The sequence below is a fragment of the Lissotriton helveticus genome, chromosome 5_1 (genome assembly GCF_964261635.1).
Source record: "Lissotriton helveticus chromosome 5_1, aLisHel1.1, whole genome shotgun sequence".
Taxonomy (NCBI): domain Eukaryota; kingdom Metazoa; phylum Chordata; class Amphibia; order Caudata; family Salamandridae; genus Lissotriton; species Lissotriton helveticus.
In genome coordinates, this window is record NC_136065.1 from 2054163698 (window position 1) to 2054183786 (window position 20089).

Consider the following 20089-nt stretch of genomic DNA (forward strand, 5'->3'; position numbering starts at 1 on the left):
CCTTGGGGTTATGGCCCTTCAGGGGTTAACTACAATGTTGCCAAAGGTATTTCCACTTTTCCTTTTCTAAAGGAAAAACCAGACTGGACAATAATGTATTGAATGTACTTCAATGTGCCAATGAATAATGATTACTAGCCCATACCACCTCCGCTGAATAGGCCTTGGATTGCTCTGCCTCGCTACCCTGAGATAGTTAAGTGCTGCAATGGAAATTGTGGTTCCTAGTGAAGTGGTGAATGTGGACCCATTACTTGGGCAAACCACACAACTAAAGGCCTGTTTCCTTACGTAGAGGATACCATGAGTAACTGTATATGGTATTTGTAGTTCGAGGGTAGTTAGTAGCAGTAAAACTTCAATACAAATGGGAGAGGGTGCCATTAATTACCATAGATAAGAAGATGGAGAAGTGTGGCTCAATGGTTAGAGCAGGCAGACCTTGATGCAGAGCTCTGGCCAGGGACCAGGGTTCGATTACCGCCTCGGCGGGTCTCCGACTCATTAATTCCCCTGACTGGATATTCTCGCCTCAGTACCTGTTCTGATCATGGGTCCCACGCTGCAACTCTGGGCAATAGCCTGCTTAGTCTCCACAACGGCCCCAAAAGCGCTGGGATGCCTGGCTGCACCTGGGGGGTGCCCAGGAGTGGACATTTCCCAGGAAAGCCAGGAAGGGTTCCTAAGCGGTATACGGACAGCGCCGGGACACCTCCGGTGGAGGTAGCTGTGCGCTTTACAAATTCCGACATTTACATAGATTGTATTTGTAATATAAGGACACTTGCTGTAAGAATGGCCATACAAATGGCTGGGGTACCATATGTAAACTTAGATGGTATTTGTAATACGAGGTTACTATTAGTAAGACCTACGATACAATTGGTAGAGGGTACCATGTGAAACAGTAGATGGTATCGCTAATGCAAGGGTACTAGCAGTAAGGAACACCATACAGATGGTATAGGGTATCATGAATAACCTCATATGGTATTTATAATGCGAGGTTACTATCAATAAGCACTTCTGTACAAAGGGTACCGTCATTAACCGCAGATGGTATTAGTAATACGAGATTATTGGCAGTAAATGCTTCCCTTCAAATGGTAGAGTACTGTGAATAAAGTGAATGTGATCTTTGTAATACGAGGTTACTAGCAGTAAAATCTGCCGTATAAACGGTAGAGTCACCATGAATAACCATAAATGGTATTTGTAGTAGGATGATACTAGCAGAAGAAACCACCATACAAAAGGCTGAGGTACCATGAATAGAGATAGATGAAATAAATAGATGGTATCTGTAAGACGCACCGTAGAAGGTACGGTCCTACCTATGGCACGGATACATCTACTACGGCAGATCAGTAAGAACCGAATGAAGAGTACCGTCTGTAGATGTCTTGCAGACTACCTGTAATACGAACACTGAGGGCACCACGTATAGAAGGAGGTAGGCATAAACAATACGACCATTAGAGAGTAACTAGAGTTCACATGATAAGAGGCCACCGCCATGCCCCCACTACAGCGAGTACCCAAGGTCCAAACCATAGTACTTTGAGGAAGGATGGTACCGCTGTTAGAAGTACCACACCCAAGAACAAGAGCGACACAGCCACCAGCTCTGCTTAGAGCCCTAGGCGCATAGCTAGAGGCTACCACGGCGTAAACCTGTCAGTGTCCTTCCAGTACTATCGACTGAGGGCTCCCGCAGTGCAAGCGACAACGCTACCGCAAAACCGGCCCCTTAGGGTATCGTCAGTTCGAATCGACTTCGGTACCCAGATACCAGCGCTAGGGGAGGCTTCTTCTGGTGCTAGTGAAAAATAGTCCCTCAGTACTAGCGCTAGAGGGTAAGGAGAGAGAGGATGAGACTCCAGCATAAAGGATAGGCGCTACCTCCAATTCCAAGAACACAGGGTACTTGAAGCTGCAAGGACTGGCGGGTCCTCAGTACCCGCGCCAGAAGATGCGAGAGTGTTACCGCGAGAGGATACCTCCGGCGCTCCAAGTGCAAAGATAGACGGCACCGCGGTAGCAACGCCTGAGGGTATCTTCCACCTTAAACGATCATAACCCTGCAGGGCACCGCCGGTGCCAAGTGCCAACGATAGATACATTCAAGGTATCCCCTGCCAACGACAAACGATACGTCCTATCCCGACCCTGCGGGCACCAAGGCTGCACTGCACCCCGTGCCAAGGACTGACGGTGCAGGCGCCAGAGGGGGCCTTCAGTGCGAGCCGCAGATAGCGCCGTCCCCAACGCATACACGTTACCGCCAGAAGGACCGTTGTCAGAGAGGACGGAGAGAGACCCTGCTGCCGGTGGAGAGTGGCGAGGGGCTGACGGGGGTACTGGAGGGGGCCGCGGCGCAGGCTGCACCGAGCACGCCCCCCTTGGTCGCCGCCCCCCGATAAACGCTGGCTCCCCTCGTCCCGGCTCCGCTCCGGCCACCGCGGATACCGCCACCCGCCCTCCCCCCGCCATGTCTGCGGAGAAAACAGGTAACGGGGGCATCTCAGAAGCTCTAACAGGAGTGGGGAGATCCGTAACATCACTGGGGTCCCAGAAGATAGGGAAAGGGTCTCAATATCGGCAGGGTACTGCGGTGGGGGAGGGGGGTTATCAGAGGGATGGAAGGGGTCACACCGGGTGGTGTTTCAGGAGCGCGATGGAGAATCTTACTTGCAGAGAGGTCTCAACTGAGGTATTGGGGGAATGCTCTTAACACCAGAGGTGTCTCCACATCACAAGTGGGGTTTGACATCAGGGGTGTCTCAGCGGTAAAGGGGGGTGTAAACGTACGAGGGCCTCGAGCTAGGAGCAAGGCGGGGAACATCGGGGATATATCATCAAGGGGGGGGGGTCTTAAAATGTAGCAGAAGGATCTTGGATCATGGAGTGGAGGTCGTAACAACAGGGGTGCTTCACCGGGGGAAGGTGACTTAACGTCAGTGCTATCTCAGCGTCTTAACATCATAGGTGCTACTGCGCGTTTAGAAGAGTAAAATCCGGGGTGTCTCGGCAGTGGGGGAGGGGCGATCATAACATCAGGAGGTGTTATAATCGAGGTGTCTCGGGAGCTGGAGGGGGTGTTTCCTAGTATTAGGGGTGCCCCCGCACACGATGCGTTGGGGGGAGGCGTATATTTTTACCGGCATGTGCAAGAGGGGGTCGGTGTCCTTTGATGGTGGTATCAAAGCAGATGGGCGCAGGCTTATCTTTCGCAAGTCTCCGTTATTATTATTGGGGTGGGGGGTGTGATTCTAAAGGCACAGGGGGTACAGATGTGATCGGAGGGGTTACATTGTGCAGACGCAGCAGGCCACTGGTAGGGGGAGTGGTGACAGCATCGCGCTGGGGTGGTGGCGATGTTGCTGTTTGAATTGAGGGCTGTATATCCCCAGGGAGGCCACCGTCATGTTCCTTCGCCTGCGCGTACATTATTTTGGGGGAGAGTGGGGGGGATTCTTCGAGTCGATTATTTCTCTGGAACATGGACGGGGGTGTCCGTCCTTTCCCAATATAAATCCTCTGTCCATTTGACATGGTTCCCGAGAGCCCTCCAGCCAACCCACCCGCCCTCCCCAGTTTAATTGCTGTGTATTGGACACATTGTCGCAGCACATCCTTTTGTCACTCCAGAGCCCTCCTTCTACGCACGTCATCATCTCCCCCCTCGCGGATGTTATTGATCCCCCGGGCGGGGAGGAGAGGCCAGAGATGCCCATTTTGCATATTATTTTTGTGTTCGTTGGTTAGGAGATATTCTCCAAATCGATGTCGAGCCAGTAACGAGACACCATGATGTTAGAATTGGGGTGCGTTGCGCGCGTTAAAGATGGCACACATGGATCCCCCCTCGAGAGTCTAAGATAAAAGCGTTGTTCATGTTCTGTGGGGGCAAGCCGATTTTGCTTCGTGGCGGGCAATAGATGCGTATCGCTGTCCTGCCCCCTAATAAAGAGCCTTACGCCTTTTTTGCCTCATGCATATTAAAATAGCGCCCCGGCAGTGTCCAGGGTTTGGGAGTTGAGAGGGTTCGACTCCCTTCCCGAAGGATACCCTGTACATGCGGAAGAGAAGAGCTGTTAGGGATGCGATGTTGACTATGCGTCTAATACATCAGTTCCTAGAGGTGGGAAGGGACTGGGACCAGCAGCATTTCGGAGAAGGCTGGAGGCGGAATACGGGCCCCCCACCGAGCTTTCCCTAGAGGCGAGTTTTCGCATTTAATTGTGTATGTTGTCTAAAGATGTACTGAAGGAATGAGACCGGAGTGGAGGAAAGAGAAAGGGAGGAGAGAGAGAGCGAAAGATTGACAGGAGGGAAAAAACAAGCACTTACAAAGCCAATAAGTCTTGTTTTGATGCGTTAATTCACAGAATTACAGGCATGCACAAATGCATTCGGACTGTGCTGTGTCACTCTGTGGCCTGTTATAGCAATGCAGTCTTAAAAAACATGGGGCCCAGAAAGAGACAGGTGTCAGATTGGGATCAAATATTATCTGCACATTTGTGCGTGTTTGTTTATACATCAGCACTGTATATCCAAACATATTATCTTTGTGCTTTCCTCAGCGAGACGCGTCGGTTTCGAGCTCACTTGCAGTAGGACTTGAGCTATTCCTGATCGATGAGGTCCACCAGGCCAAAACTGGTTTGGGGTTATTTGTGTTCACCTTGGGAGAAACACAATGCAAAGTGTATAACTGCTAAAATGAACACCAAAAGCCTACCTCTGATGTTAGGACATGATCCAATTATTTACCAGTATCTGGGCTACTCAGAGTATATTTTCACCATGATTAATTACATATTGAAGCTGCCGCTCCTCACAGCCACACTTTTTGAAGTAAAACTGTACAAAAACCCCTTCCACCCTAACCCCTACCTGTTTTTGTTGACTCCATAAATACAGTTTGCCTGTTCATAACAGGGTTGAAGGGAGTGGTTGAATAAACTTGGTGAAAACGTACTCTGAGTAATGCAATCACCGGTAAGTAATTGGAACATTGCGTCTCACTACATTTTACTATGCTTAATTACATATTGAGATGTAAGAAGTAATGACAAAGATCCAGACAACTGAATTTTCATGTACAACTCAGTTTTATTAATTTGGAATCAGATCCTCCTCTATTGCCTCATAGAAGACAGTACCTTTGACCCCCAAAACTTCCATTGGAGCCATTTCATGGGTTACCCTCTATTGTCTGAAGAAAGTAGAGACCGTGGCCAACATGGTAGCCCAGCAAATTACTGTCAGTGACACTCCCTGCGACTCTGCGAGGGAAGTAGACATAGCCTAGTGGATCTACTTATTACCCAGGGCTTTAAGTGGGATGAAAAACCGAGGGGTCTCTCAAAGGGGCCTGGCCAATGTAATTAAGGGCGTGGCTTAAAAACACATAAGCTAAAAACCTGTGCTTATTAAAGAGTGCTGCATGACTTGTATTTTGCTGTTTCTGTCATTGTATCCAGATATATGATACAAGTAACATCATACCTACAACAAGTCAGGAAAATTGGCTTTTTTAATAGTTGTTAGTTGCATAAGATAAATAAGCAGCAACTATGGCTTGAATATAATATTGAAAATGCTTCCACTTAAAGCCCTAGTGACACCACAACAATGTTGCTGCTCCTGAGTTTCAAAAAGAGAAGGAGAAATCCAGAGAGAAAATGACTCTCTTTAAAGGATTTCACTTCCCCTACAACGCTCACCTGGCATGACGTCATGCTGTAACTTCTCCACTAGTGAGCAGTGGGTGCACGCGCACATCGATGTGCCTGCTGGTACTGCAGTCCGGGAAAAAACGGACCGCCTGACCCTGGGCTCAAAACAGAGCCCGATAGGGACCCGTTTCGAAGCCCACTTTAAAAAACTGCCAAGCTCAGCACCGGTGAGACTCGGCCCACTTAAAGCCCTGCTTTCACCCCAGCTGGACAAGGCATCCATGCCTCTTTATAAGCCAAAGTTATTAAGGAACAGACACACTACTGAGAGTCTAAATGGAAGACTTACATCCTTTCCTGACTGGACAAAAAGTAACAAAGAAGAAGCAACTCAGACTTTTTCAAGGTAAATGAGAATTGCACGTTTTACATCTAACGAGTGCAACTCCGCCACCTCAGGAGAACCGGGATTATCTTAAAATATTGGGAGACTCACGTCTTATTCCCTCTGAAAAACGGAATTTACTGTGAGCATAGAAGATGGGCCAGTACAAAGTACCACACTGTCTTCGAACATCCTAAAGAAGGAATGTTTCAGTGCTTGAAATGAAAAAATAGAAGTGCAGGTACTCTGTACCAGAGTTCCTGCTTGTTTCTGAGAAGTGCCGGTAATCTCCAATTAAAAGTATTACATTTCTCTTGAGAAGTGCCGGTACTCTCACTCTCAAAATAAAAAAGTGCTGGTACTCCGTACCGGACATTACCAGCCCATTTAAATCACTGGTCTCACTTATAAGGAGCACAACCTCCCTAGTTTTCTCTCTAAAGTAATCACTACCAGGAAGAAAGCTCCAAGATAAGCAACCTAAGCTTATGCTTCTCAAGAGGTTACAAGGGAGATTGTTTCAATACATTAAGGACTAGAGAGAGATCCCAAGAAGGGTAAACTGGTCTAGACAAAGGCCTTAGATTAAGAAACCCCTTGAATAACCTCTGAATGAGACCTTCCTCATCCATAAGATTCCACCATGATTTTCGAAACGCCTGATGGCGACCCATTATGTTTTAAGGGTAGAAACCGTCAACCTTAGAGCAAATGTGTACTGCAGGAAATCCAACACTGTATACAGCTCGATCCACAGAAGAATCAAGTGTTTGGACACACAGTATCTATGGAACAAGGCCCAAGGTCTTTCATAGGCAGAAAGCATGTAAGCCCTCCTAGAGCCCGAATAGTGGAAGCCACCTTCTCCAAACCCCCCTTTTAGATTAGCCTTTCCCTCTCAACCTCCTAGCCTTCAGCCTGAATGTTCTCAAGGTCTTTGTCTGAAGACAGGAAAACGCTAGGGGAGACAGGACTACAGAACGAAGAAACTCCTCACTGACTTCACTGTCATGATAAGATCGTACAGACGTCTCCCACCTCAACCTGATCAGAAATCTGAAAAGTGAAAGGAGTGGCGGGAAGGCATGAGTACTTCATCTGGCAAACGTCCCAAAAGGCCATTGCCCAAGATTTTTCCGCCCTCACCCTTGAACAGGATACATGAAGCAGGTTATTCAGCCCTGATGCAAAGATATCTGCCACTGGAAGACCCTACCTGTAGCAGATCCTAGAAAATGTGTGCCTGCTTAGACAGAAATCTTGGGAAGAAGAGCTTCCCTGACTTCCCTGCTCAACTTGTCTGCCCTGATATTCGATTTCTCCTGAATGTACATGCCTTCAGATCTAAGATCTTGCCCCGAACCCACAAAAAGATCTCAACAGAGTTCCTCAACAATGCTGGGGACCTCGTGGCCCCCTGCTTGTTAAGATAGGACTTGTCCATGTTGTTGTTCATTCTAATGAGAACATTTTTGTCCACCAAAATATGAGCAAATGCCAGAAGTGCCAAGTGAATCGCCTCCAGTTCCCTCCATGTTGAAGATTTTAACTGCTGGATCTCTGAGCATTGGCCCTGGGCCTGCTGAGACCCTATCCAGACCCTTCATCCTGCTGCACTGGCATTGATCGTCAGTATAAGCAGTGGCTGAGATGACAACTGAACTCCTCTACAGATGTTTGATGACAGCGTCCACCAAGAAAGTTCCTTTTTATGTCTGATGACAGCGTCCACCAAGAAAGCTCCTTTTTATGTCCGCTGTCATTGGAATCGTCAATGAAAAAACCATGAGCTAACTGGGCCATTGAGTCAGAATGTGCCTTACAACCTTGTTCAGGTGCAACCAGGCCCATCCAACCTTACGTAGTGCATAGACAACCGCCCAGAGCGCAAAAATCAATAATACTGTATCTATGGCTTGGGTCCTCCAGCCACTTACCAGTCAATACCCATGTGGCTCCTGTTCTGTGGGCCACCTGACTAATTTAACAAAATCCCTCAAGCTCGATACCAGCTTAAAGTGGGTTTTGAGGAGGCACACTAATTGCAACACAATACATGATCTTTATATGATCACATATCCTTGCCACCTGAAATACAAAGGCATGACGTGTAGTAAGATCAAAATCTGCATAGGGGAACATCGCTGCAACATCAGGGTGCTGTAAGATAGCAACACGAGTAAGTCCTCACTTCCTCACAAATGAACACACAGAAAAGGAATTGGAACGGGACGTCCTGGAGACACTAGATTAAACCGACAAGAACGCAGAGAGTCTTCTTCAAAAAGGAACAAAGATGGTTTTATAGTCTTATAACTTTCCATACAGGCCTATAGGACAATATCCCGTAGCTAGCACTGAAACAATAGCCTCACAAAACTGCCTCATAATCTGAACCCTGTCTGCTATTGCCTGAAGCTTCACATCTCGACAAGAAGCATCAGGCAATAGCAGACGCCATGCAATCAACCCCAACACACATTTATATAGAGATCCAGTTACTCTCCTCAAAGGAGATGCATAACCTGACATGAATATGCATCTGTCACCTGTTGCGCCAAGAGACCGTAGGTATACGAGCGCTTTATACATTTCCTAAACATAACAAGAAATCAGTTTTTTTATGCCACGTGTTCATTAAGCAAAAGTAGTTATCATCTTTTCTATTAAACATTTGTTTATTAGGTTTTTTATTAGGCGTAATTATTTATCAAGGATTTTTTCCTGCACGTTGCCATAAGAGTCAAAATTCCACATAAATTAGACTGAGTTGGAAAACAGCCTTGATCATGCTTTCGGTTTGTCTATTCCCTAGCCAGATAAACAACGCGGACACTATCTGCGTCATTATAACCCACTCTAAAAGACGTGCCCCGTTTTCCCCAAAACATACAACACACCTGAAACCAATACTGAAGCATTAGCAACTCATACCTACCTACTTATATTGGGTTCAGACAGCTAGCCCCCAACATTCAAGACGGGAAGGACTCTGCAGGTGTACCACCCGGAGACTCGTACAACACTAAGTAAGTCATGAGCATGCGGCTCAATCCTTTAAAAAAAAACTGTTTTAAACTTATTTGATCATGTAAGATGCACTTAGCCACAGCATCGCATAACCTAAATATTTCCTGTATGTCATTCAGTCAGCAGTTGCTAGTATCTCTGCCCTCATGCACAACCAATGAGGCGCTAGTTTCCCTACAATCAGGTACTTTCCATTTATCTTTATATTACTTATGCCTTAAAAAAGTATCTATATAGATCAGAAACTGAGGTCGTTTCAGTATAATTACAGCCAAATTGAGCACGGCTTCACATTTACTTTTAAACCTGAATGGGACACAGTGAGCCTTACTGGGACTCTACTGCAGGCACATGACATAGCGCCACTTAGAGCCTTCCTAAGCCCACTTACCCTCCAAAGAGCTATACAAAGGGCACATGGCAAAAGTGAACAACTTTTAACTGCTGCACACCCCCTCGAGCTTGAGATCACAAGATAATGTCCATATAAAAGAACGTACAGAATACTTATTGTTTACTTGCACAATATGGACGGCTGGACATGGCAATAGGATGCCTGTCTTCTTCACGCAATTACTTTTGGGGACTTATAATATAAGGTACATTAGCTCGGTGGATGACATCACTTCTAAACCATGTCTCCTCCTTCCAGGCACCAGGGGAACACAACTCTTTTAGCCATCCCTATACCCCTTTTAATTAACCGGTTTACAAGTACCAAAAATCAGATTTTTCAGCCAAGGTGCTGGACCACTCAATACAAAGGAATGCATGCGTCACTACATAAGACGACCTGAGTGCATACCTTGTACTACCAGGGTACTTCATGCAAAAACAGTAACACATCAGGATTAGATGGAGATATCCGCAGATAAAGGAAGTATATGTATCTATTTTTATGTACATTATCGCCTTTTGTTTGTCCCAAGATGCAGGCTACTATCACGCCTGCAACAACGACCCGTTATACAATATTTAACGACCGACTGTGAGTAAATATACTTATCTAACCCTACTGACAATTGGCAACTTTACAAAAATAAAAGAGATCTGATCTAAAAAGGTCTTGATGAAGGCTATGGACCCATAGAGGCATATTTGGCCAAAATATGTTGACCACTTCTGTTGATGGTAAGGATTGGAAATGCGTTCGAACAACATCACGTCTTGTTTGTAATCTTACACCCATACAATCTCTCTATATTAAAGGATCTCTTTTCGTGTATATGAGGTAATTTCATAATTGCACAGATCCCATTGGTGTCTTTCACCAGACACTCTCCCTCCAGATGGAGTAGCTCTTCTGGAGAAGCGAGTACCCATACGCGGAACCCGATGACGCTACCCACTAAGTCACCCCAGTGGTGATGATATACACCTCTGGTGGCAATTAATGGTTGAGGGTTTCAGAGATAACACTCGTGAGACTCTGGCTTTGAGAACGGTGTGGTTCACTCCTTTTTGATTATAGAAACCTGGCCCAAGGCACGAGGAAGGTGGCTGCTGCAAGGTTGCGTTGCACCTGAAGCCAAGTCACTGCTGTTGGATTGTCTTGACCCATGATTTCCGTCAAATGATTGATTTTTTTTTCAGAGAGGCTGAGAAATCTTGCTTCAAAGAAAGTCTGGTCCTGAACTGGTGTCAGATGAGACATCTTCAGGTTCACTAGAAATCTGTGATGTTCCAGTACTGCAAGAATTCTTGTGACCTGCGTCTTGGTCACTAGGGATGATGAGATTAACAGGCATCCGTCCAGGTGTGGAAGAATGGTAATGACCTCCTGACGCAGCATGCCCACCTGAGGTGCCAGGACAAAAGGCAGCACGGAAATTGTAAACGTAAAGAACTGTCTGCGAAGTGCAGGAACTTTTGATGCTGATTGTAAATAGGGACATGAAGATAGGTATCTATAGCGGAGAGGAAGCCGCTTTCTACCATCAAAGCAACAAAAGCATCTTGAAGTGGATGATCTTCACCAGATTCACTCCCCTTAAGTCGAGCACCAGTCTGTACTCTTCAATGGCGTTCTGTACTAGAAAAAGGATAGAGCAGACTCCCTTTCCCCTCTCTGCCGGAGGAACTACCTAATTGGTCTTTTCATCAAAAGAGCCTTCAAATCATTTTATTTTACAGGATCTCTGGGATTTGATGTAGGAATGGCACCAGCGTCTGGAGACTTCTTGACTAATTCTATAACATATCCTCCCTTGACTAACCTGAATACCCATTGGTCCCTGATGGTTTGCTCCCAAACATCACAAAAATCCAGCAGCCTTTCTCCAGCTGGATCATCCCCAACCAGAAATGAAGACTAGTCTTGAAAGGTTCTTGTTGGATCCAGCCTGTGTGTGTGTGTTTATATGTACAAATATATATATATATATATATACACAAATATATATATATATTTGTATATATATATGTGTGTGTGTGTGTATAAATATATATATATATATATATATATATATATATATATATATATATATATATATATCCCAATAATTTTTGGCGAGAAACAAACCAGCGCTGACTTAGTTACGGCGGGCCACAGCGGGGTTCGCCAACCCCAATCAATCCAGCGGACAGTTGTTCTTTGGGTTTCAATAAACAACACGCTGAAGCCCATATCCGTTTCCTTGCTGAATTTTAATCTGGCTCAATCACCCGACGTGTTTCGCAGCGTCCACTGCTTGTTCACGGGTACGGGTGTCATAGTCATTCAATAAAGTTATATTAGAATTTACACCATGTGACACTTTTTTTTAAACCACAAGTGAAGACAGACTTTGAAAACATATATAATTCTCTTATTGCGGTACAAAACTTGTATCAAGTCTGTAATCAGCCAAAGTATATACATTATAATAAACCAATACCTGTAACAACACAAAGAATATTATCCGTTACGGTACTTGCATACAATTTGTTACATTATTTGTTGCCCATTATTGCTGGAACTAATTAATTCATACTATTAAGTGTTCCCCAAAAAATTATTGCTGTATTATGCACAAACATAATCATTATCACATAATAGAATTATCGGGGACCGAACCCCGGTTTTATCGTGGCGTTTGCTGCAAAAATCATGCTCCATCGCGTTAACCTACGGGGACACGATGAAATTCTGGAACATGAATCAGTCTATGATTTCTTACAGTTAGGCCCCAGATTAAAATTCAGCAAGGAAACTGATATGGGCTTCAGCGTGTTCTTTATTGAAACCTAAACAACAACTGTCGGCTGGATATATATCAACTGCTCCCAGAATCCACCAGCCAGTTGCACTCACGAACGGGTGCTGTCAATGCGGGGGTGTACCCGCTTCAAAGTATGAGCTCCCAAAATCCTTTCAAAAAAGCGGTGAATCCAGCCGCCAAGAAAGAAGAAAGCACTCACGAGGGGGAGGTTTCCAATGATTTTTAATGAAACCTTCAAGCACCAGCAAGACGCGTTTCGGCACTTAGCCTTTCTCTATTGCACCACATAACGCATCGCGGCCATTTTTTAAATATTGTACAAGTTGTCTACGTCATCAGAGTTTCATGAACATAGAAACGGGACGATTGAAATTGTAGTCCCGCCATCTTGGAACATGCAATTCTACTAGACATTCTAAACGAGATCGAGTGAATGTTTACAATCATAAATATGTTCTTACATTGTAGCAATACCAGGATAAGATCCATACATATTACTGTTTCAATTATTTAGCCCTGAATGGGCTTCAGAAATAGTGTTTTGCAGCCGCAAAATAATCTCGCCCATAGATGGGCTGATAACACCAACTCCAATTGATCATAGACTACACCTTGGAAATCCTTAAAAAACAATTGCATATATATACAAAATCAGAAACAACCCATCAAAATTATTCAAGCATTTCATTTTAACAAACATAAGAAGTTAGATATTGCAGAACAAGAGAACATATTCAATTAGCCCAAGTGTGATGCCAATTCTTCATGATTATTTAGACCAAATGGACTCTTGGTTTGGAGATCAATAATATAGCGGGACTCTAGACGTCTCAGCTTTTGCAAGCGGTCACCCCCCCAATGAAATTCTGGAACATGAATCGGTCTATGATTTATTACAGTTAGGCCCCAGATTAAAATTCAGCAAGGAAACTGATATGGGCTTCAGCGTGTTGTTTATTGAAACCTAAACAACAACTGTCGGCTGGATATATATATATATATATATATATATATATATATGTATATATATATATATATATCAAAGCACAACTAAAACAGGAAGGTTTTGTATAGTTTTACTTCAAGCAGGCAGTGCATCTGTGAGGCACTGCAGCCTCAATAAGTGATTAATCATGGTGAAAACGTTATGAGGAGGTAATGAATTTTGGCCAAAAGTTGAAGCCGTCTGTAAGCAGCTCCAATAAATAAAAAGAGAAAGCAAAACGTGTGAAAAAAGAGACATCAGGATAAATAGCCCTTCACCAAAATACACCACGCTACCTCTCAGATAAACTCCACAAAGCAGGCTGCGCCCGACCGACGAGGAACACCAACGCCCTTATTCTTACCCCCCCCTGTTAAAGAAGAAATGCACACAAGTTTGCTCCTTCTCTCGAAACGCTCCCACCATCTGGAATTTCCTGCCTAAAGACCTACGCTGCAACCCCTCATACTCCAATTTAAAAAAAGAACTCAAAACATACCTCCTCAACAAATACTGGGGTCCATAATTTTCCTACCTCAGACTCTGTTCTCATGCTCTGCACCCCCGCCAGGGTCCTCTCTATATTCCCTCCAATCCTATGCCCCCCCTCTCCTTCCAAACTCCCGACCACTGGCTACTCTTTCCCCACTACCCCCTCCCTGTTCTCTGTATTTACATATGACCTCTAACCACACGCACGACCTCCCACTGATTTTCTAACCCCCTATTTCCCTACTCTCTCTGTCTCCCTCTCATCCCTTCTCTCTTGCCCTCTCCCACCTACCCTAAACTTAGTTCTAACTTCTCAAGTTATCTAATTTAATTTCTCTTCTAAATACCATTCACATTTATCTGCTTTCTTGGTTATATGGACTCTTTTTGCAATGTTTATTATTAAGTGTTCTTGTATACTGTACCTCCTCACATTCCTGTAAAGCGCTCTGATACCTCTGAGTCTCTTCAGCGCTGTAGAAAACCTTTAAAATAAATAAATAAATAAATAAGGATAAAGAGATGGGGTGGAAGAAGTAGAGGTAAATAATAGAAAAGGGGTGCCCATTGGAAAGGCCAGATGAACAGAAAAATTGGGAGAGAAAGACTTGAATGGAAGAAGAGACATGCAGAAGGTGAGGGATGAAGAAAGAGATGGAGTTAGAGTGGGGGAAATAAGAGACAGGAGAAGAGGAGAATGAAAGAGAAATGTGGATCTACAGAGAGAAGACAAGGGAAAATGGATGAGAGAGGAGTGAATGCCAGAAGAGAAGAGTGAAGTAGAGGTAGCCAAGGAATGATAGTAAGTAATAGAGAGAGACAAAAATAAATGGAGATACTGAAAAGAGTATGAAATAAGAGAACGGAAAACCAGGAAACTAGAAAGAGAGACAAAAATGGTGTACATGTCTCAACGACTTGGCTGGACATTTTCAGTGTGTGCACAGTTTCTCACTCCCCTGTGGTCGGGAACCCTGGTTGCTTGCTATGGATGAGCAAAGAGCCCATCAGTTTCTTTGACTTTACAGTGTAGTCGAGCACTCAAGACTTGCTCTGGGAGTTTGGTTCGTTATTTGTCTCGGATAAAATATATTAAAGCAGTTATCAACTTTTTTAGTTGAATGTCTAGCCAGAGACATTTCTTTGTTAAGGAACACTTCTTTACTACACGTTTAAAAAACATACAGCTAGTCACGTAGAACATAACGAAAAAGCAACAAAGAGCCTAGTACTTTAGGTTGTTGATCTATGACACGAAACGTATTCCATCTTAACTTTATGGTGCCAAACCGTAAGTGAGTACAAGTTTATGGGCCCTTATTTTCCGAACACTCTATTGAGAATCCTGAGCTTCAAGATACTCTTATGTTTCGAATTTCAGTTCTTGGGGCTCAGTTCAGCCATGGTAGTTCTGGGCAGCGTAGACCCTTCCTCCATTAGCCCAGTGTAACCTCCACATTTAAAGCTCCTCAACCACATGGCTAGGAGTTTGTTTTCCCCAAGTCCTCCTGATGACGAGAAGGGTGCACTTCTGGTGAAAAATGCTCGCTGCCAGCTCACCTGCAGTGGAACGGCAGACGGGGCATCACTTTCTTGTTTTTCACAAACAGGTCTCTAAAGTGTTGGTTTGTCTCTAAATACAAAAACTAGACCATGTTCTTGACACAGCGAGTGGGGTTGTTGCTTCTTCTACTGTTCACCTCCATGCCTTGAATGACAGACCCGTGGAGAATAAATCAACAGTAGAAGGACTGACCTGAATTAAGTGTGTCTTCCCACTACAGTGAGGATGGTGGATCCCTGGCAGCTTGCTTACTGGCCAGAAGTGGAGAAGGCTGAGGCTCTGTCAGCGGAAATAACAGTTTCTTCTAAATGGGGCTGTGAAAAACCAAGAGATGGGTTGTCAGGAAATCCACAGCTGTGTTTTTTGGTGGATTTCCCATTGATTCTCGCCTCCAAATAGCAAAGCTAATAGGTCTGGCTTATAGCTGGAAGTTCCTGACTGCTTCCATCCATGTAGTCACTCATTTATCTGATCATGCTCTCAGTCACTCACCGTCCATGCACTGAGTTACTCATTCTGTCATCGCCAACTAGAATGGATGGATGGTGGCTGTAGGGGAATCCCGCGGCAAATACATGACACATTTACCACTGAGGCAGAGAGCACACCGCAACGTCTTCTTTATTGCAGCAGGCACCGCCAGCCAGCCCATTCCGTACGCCACCACGTCATTAGTTTTTATAATCCGCGGCCACATTAGGAGTGGGGAATTCGCAAAGCATTATGCCACATCATATCAGCCCTGCTGTTGCTTTTTGCACGAGAATGATTACGTCATTGTTACTGTTTTTCATCAGCAACAGACACTGCAACTGTTGGAGCGTGCACTGACACACAAAGCAAGCGGTGCTGTGTAAGATGGATATTAGCAGGGTTAGTTACTTAGTTTCCTCTGGCGATTAGAAATGCCAATACCCCTGGATTGTAGTTCATGTGGCAGTGGTTTACACAGGGCTGTGCCCAGGGCAGTCAAGGGTTACTGATGGAGTATTTTACTTCTGGTGCCCTGAGTTATTTGTTGACCCAAACTGTACACTATTTTAGCACTAGGCCAGGCAGAGCAGTGAAGGCTAACTCGTGGAGGTGGTGTGGTTTAGAAGCTCGAGTCCAAAAACTACACAATGATTCTTAATAAAGCTGTGATCTTTTGAAAATAAAAAGCACTTTAATTTACACACAGCTCAATGTACACAATGGAAGCCAGGCTCTATATCATCTTCAGAACTAGACGTGTGCAAGAAGGTCTCTCAGTGTTAAACAGTGTAATGCCACATTCTACAATGTTGGTCATGAAGTTCACAATGTAAATCCTTATCCTATTGTATTTATCACACAATTCACAACGTAAAACCCTTTCTCATTGTATTTGTCGGAGAGTTTGTTATGGTAATATTCCTCCTGTTGCACTTGTCACAGTTCACAACTTTGTTGTTATAGTTACAAGGGTGCACCATGCAAAGCCACTTCCCATTGTATTTTATACCCTGTCTGTGTTAACAATGTCTGGAACAGTTAAGAGCAAATAAACTACAAAACAGGAGCAATAACACAACTTCTGCCCTGTCAGATGCCCTTAAAGAATATCTTTGCTGCTTTGTAATTCTGTTTTTGTGTTTAGATGAGTTCCATCAGGCAAGTATAGCTATCACGAGCTAGACCTAAAAATGTGGTAGCCTGCTTTAGCACAGCAGTCTCAGGTCATTGTAGCTCAGAATTCCACGGCTTCTAACAATTGGGTGTCAGAACCCCTTTTAGAGGTCCACGGACACTCAGGGGCTACTAGGCCTAACCTTGGTGGTTGAGACCTTTTGGTTGTGTTGTCCCGGGGCCAGACCTAGTAAACTGGGCCAAGTACCCTTTCCGCCCTTGACTGTCAGTGGTAGGTAAGGTAGAGCATCCAAGGCTCCCCCAGGGTTTGGGCGTTGGGGGTGTGTGGATACAGGTCAGTGAACACAACTCGTAACTCAAAGTGCAAACAGTACAAACAATAAATCAATGACCAGGGAAATACTAGCTTTTATGAGAGTTTTTTTAATTTTATTTTTAAATCTTTACATGCAAATAAATGAGACATTCAAATGCAATAACACAATCTCCTTGAGGTTGGGGCTCCAGTAGTAGTAAGGCGAATCCCGGTCCCACCCTCCTTCGTGTAACTTGGTCAGGGTTACTCCCCATTCAGTGGTGGCAGCATAGGGAATGCAAATTACTAGGCCGTACTGAAGAGTTCCCTTTGACTCTTCAGGATTTCAACTCCTGCAGCATCGAAGCATTTGGCATTATAGCGGGTGCCCTCAGTGCAGGCACTTCCATGATCAAATCCTGCTCGGAGAAGTCGGACTGCTCATGGTGCACGCATATGCGTCAGGCAGGTGCAGGCTTACTCTCCGGAGTAGTGCAACTGCTCTCCTCTGTGATCAGAGCAAGCTCCAGCTTGCACTTATGCAGTAAGTCCCACGAGGATGTGTTGTACTCCTCGGCATTCTCCTGGTCCACAGGGGCCAAACTGGGCAGATTCTTCTGCATGGCTAGACCCTCCCAGTCATAGCCTCAAACCAGTCCCGGTTGAGGGCCGAAGTCTTTGATGATTTGGTCCCAGTAGCCTAGTCTGGCACATGGGCAGTGGCCGCTCTTCCTTAATTACCGGGGTCTTCGCACTACTGGTCAGTCAGTCAGCGATCAAGTGAAAAATAAAATGATCGCTGACTGACTGAGCCGATGCCAGCAGTGTTGGAAGGGGCCGGCGCATGTCTGTTTGTCCAGCCTTCTTGGACATGCGCACTTAAGTTTCTCCAACCCAGCTGTGTTGAACAGCCGGTTTGGAGAAACGTCACAGGCTCCCATGACCTGTCTGAGCTGCAACCCACGCCATTCAGACCAATCCCGGCGCTGCTCTCATGCTAGGCATAGCACAAGAGCAGCGCCGTGATTTGGTGGAGAGCCTGTGCCCCAGTGCATGCTGGGAGGAGAGCCAGGGAAGAATACCAAAGCTCCCGAGTCGTCAGCTAAGTTTGAGAATAACTAATATTCCCTCTAATCCCCTTCCCACCCTTCCCCCCACTTTAATATTTCGGCAGCTGCCATTACACATGGGGTTCCCATGGTACCTTCTGGGTGCAGCGTAGACTCCTCAGGTGCAATCGATGACCACGTTGGCCCTTCCTGGCATAAGGGATCGCTGCTCAGGCATTCATGTGTTCTGACACGCTGGTCAAACAACATTTTCACTGGTTGCCCCCTCTGACATATGGGGTCAAAACAAGGAGGCCATGTGGGATCAGCACCCTCCGCACAGGACTCAGTATGTGGCTCTGTCAATGGCGGCCCTCTCCTGGCATTCTGGGGTCGCCGACAGCAGTCTTGCACATGGGTTACAGCCCGATTGATATAGAGCCAAATCCTTACTCCTCACACAAGAAGTCCTCATAATAGGGCTCCCGACTGGACCTCGTTCCCTTCAGCGCTCTCCTCTTCCTCACAGGGCACGCTGGTCTTTGAAAGTAGGTAGGCGCTGGTGTGTCAGGCTCCAGGGCAGGTGGTTTTGGTTTCCCTGGGTGATGTCCTCTCTCCCACCAGGGAGACAAGCAGGTCATGGGCCCCAGTCCTGGTCACAGACAGAAGTATTGCAGAGCTTCCCCTCCTACACAGCTCATCTGGCTGCTTGGCAAATTACACATATTTGGAGACTCAACTCCCCTTCTCATAGTCCTTTTCCAGACATGAAATGTGATTTATGATCTGGGTCTTTGAAGTTTTATGTTGTGGTTCTGCTTCTTTTGAAGTTGGCACTTCTCTTTTTCATCTTCCTTCATGAAAGAGGTCTGCTTCATCAGGCATGACTCAGAAGCTGATTATTCACTCCCATGAATTGTGTTGTGGACAGAGTTCACACCTGGATGTCAGCCACAGTGATAAGTGCGTCAAATGGTTGATCTATTTCCCCCAGTCCTATTCTTTATAATTCTCTAATCAGCCCCGTCTCCCTCCCTGAGATGTATCCAGGCCCCCTCTTTGTGATCTATCACCGAATCAGAGAGCAGTTCTTTGAAGTGCAAAGGGAGTCTCTTCCTTTTCCCTCCAGTGTTTCCCGATCCAGCGCAAAGGAATGCAGCAATACACAAATCGGTCAGGAGGGATTTTTATCCTCATGCCTTTACCAGGCATTTCTGGGCTTCCCAAAATGGAACCCAAGGACCTCCATACCACGTACCATTTCAGGGACATTTACTCAGTGTACACTCATAGCACACTTTTGTTTGGAACTAATACCTCTAAGCAGTTTACCCTCACATGTACACATGCATTCAGCACACATATTCAATCTGCATGCACAGTTCAGCACTTACGCTTTTCTATCTTTAAGAAGAGTGTGTTATTTCAAAACACATGAACTGCCACCACACACACTGTGTGCACTGTGCAACTCTTTACCCTTCATATTGTACTCCGCACAAACACACATACACTCGGTACATGCTTTATCAGCACATGCACTGCACAGCACTACATCTCCCATGTAATTTATTCCTCTTGGCATATGTACACTCAGTACATGTACTAACCACACATGCACTGCACAGTACTGCTCCATCCTTGTACTGTACCCTTACAAGGCCCACATACAACCAACGTAGTCTCTACTCCTGCACTGCGCAGAACTCCACAACTTACCTGATGTAGGCCACGGGTGAGTTAAGCACACAGCAGCAGAACTTTTAAAAAGGGGAGTGAGCCTGTAGTTCTCAC

At 45.4% G+C, this 20089-nt stretch overlaps 1 protein-coding gene across 2 annotated transcripts in view; it reads left to right on the plus strand.

Annotated features, from left to right (window-relative positions):
- The first annotated feature begins 1751 nt into the window (after positions 1–1751).
- PRRT1 (proline rich transmembrane protein 1) overlaps positions 1752–20089 on the plus strand; it is a 114188-nt gene continuing 95850 nt past the window's right edge. The window contains exon 1 of one of the 2 annotated variants that reach the window (XM_078645933.1): positions 1752–2510. In XM_078645933.1, the coding sequence (XP_078502059.1) occupies positions 2492–2510 (19 nt within the window). In that variant the 5' untranslated portion in view covers positions 1752–2491. The remainder of the gene's footprint in view (positions 2511–20089) is intronic. The other variant, XM_078645931.1, reaches the window with a different exon arrangement.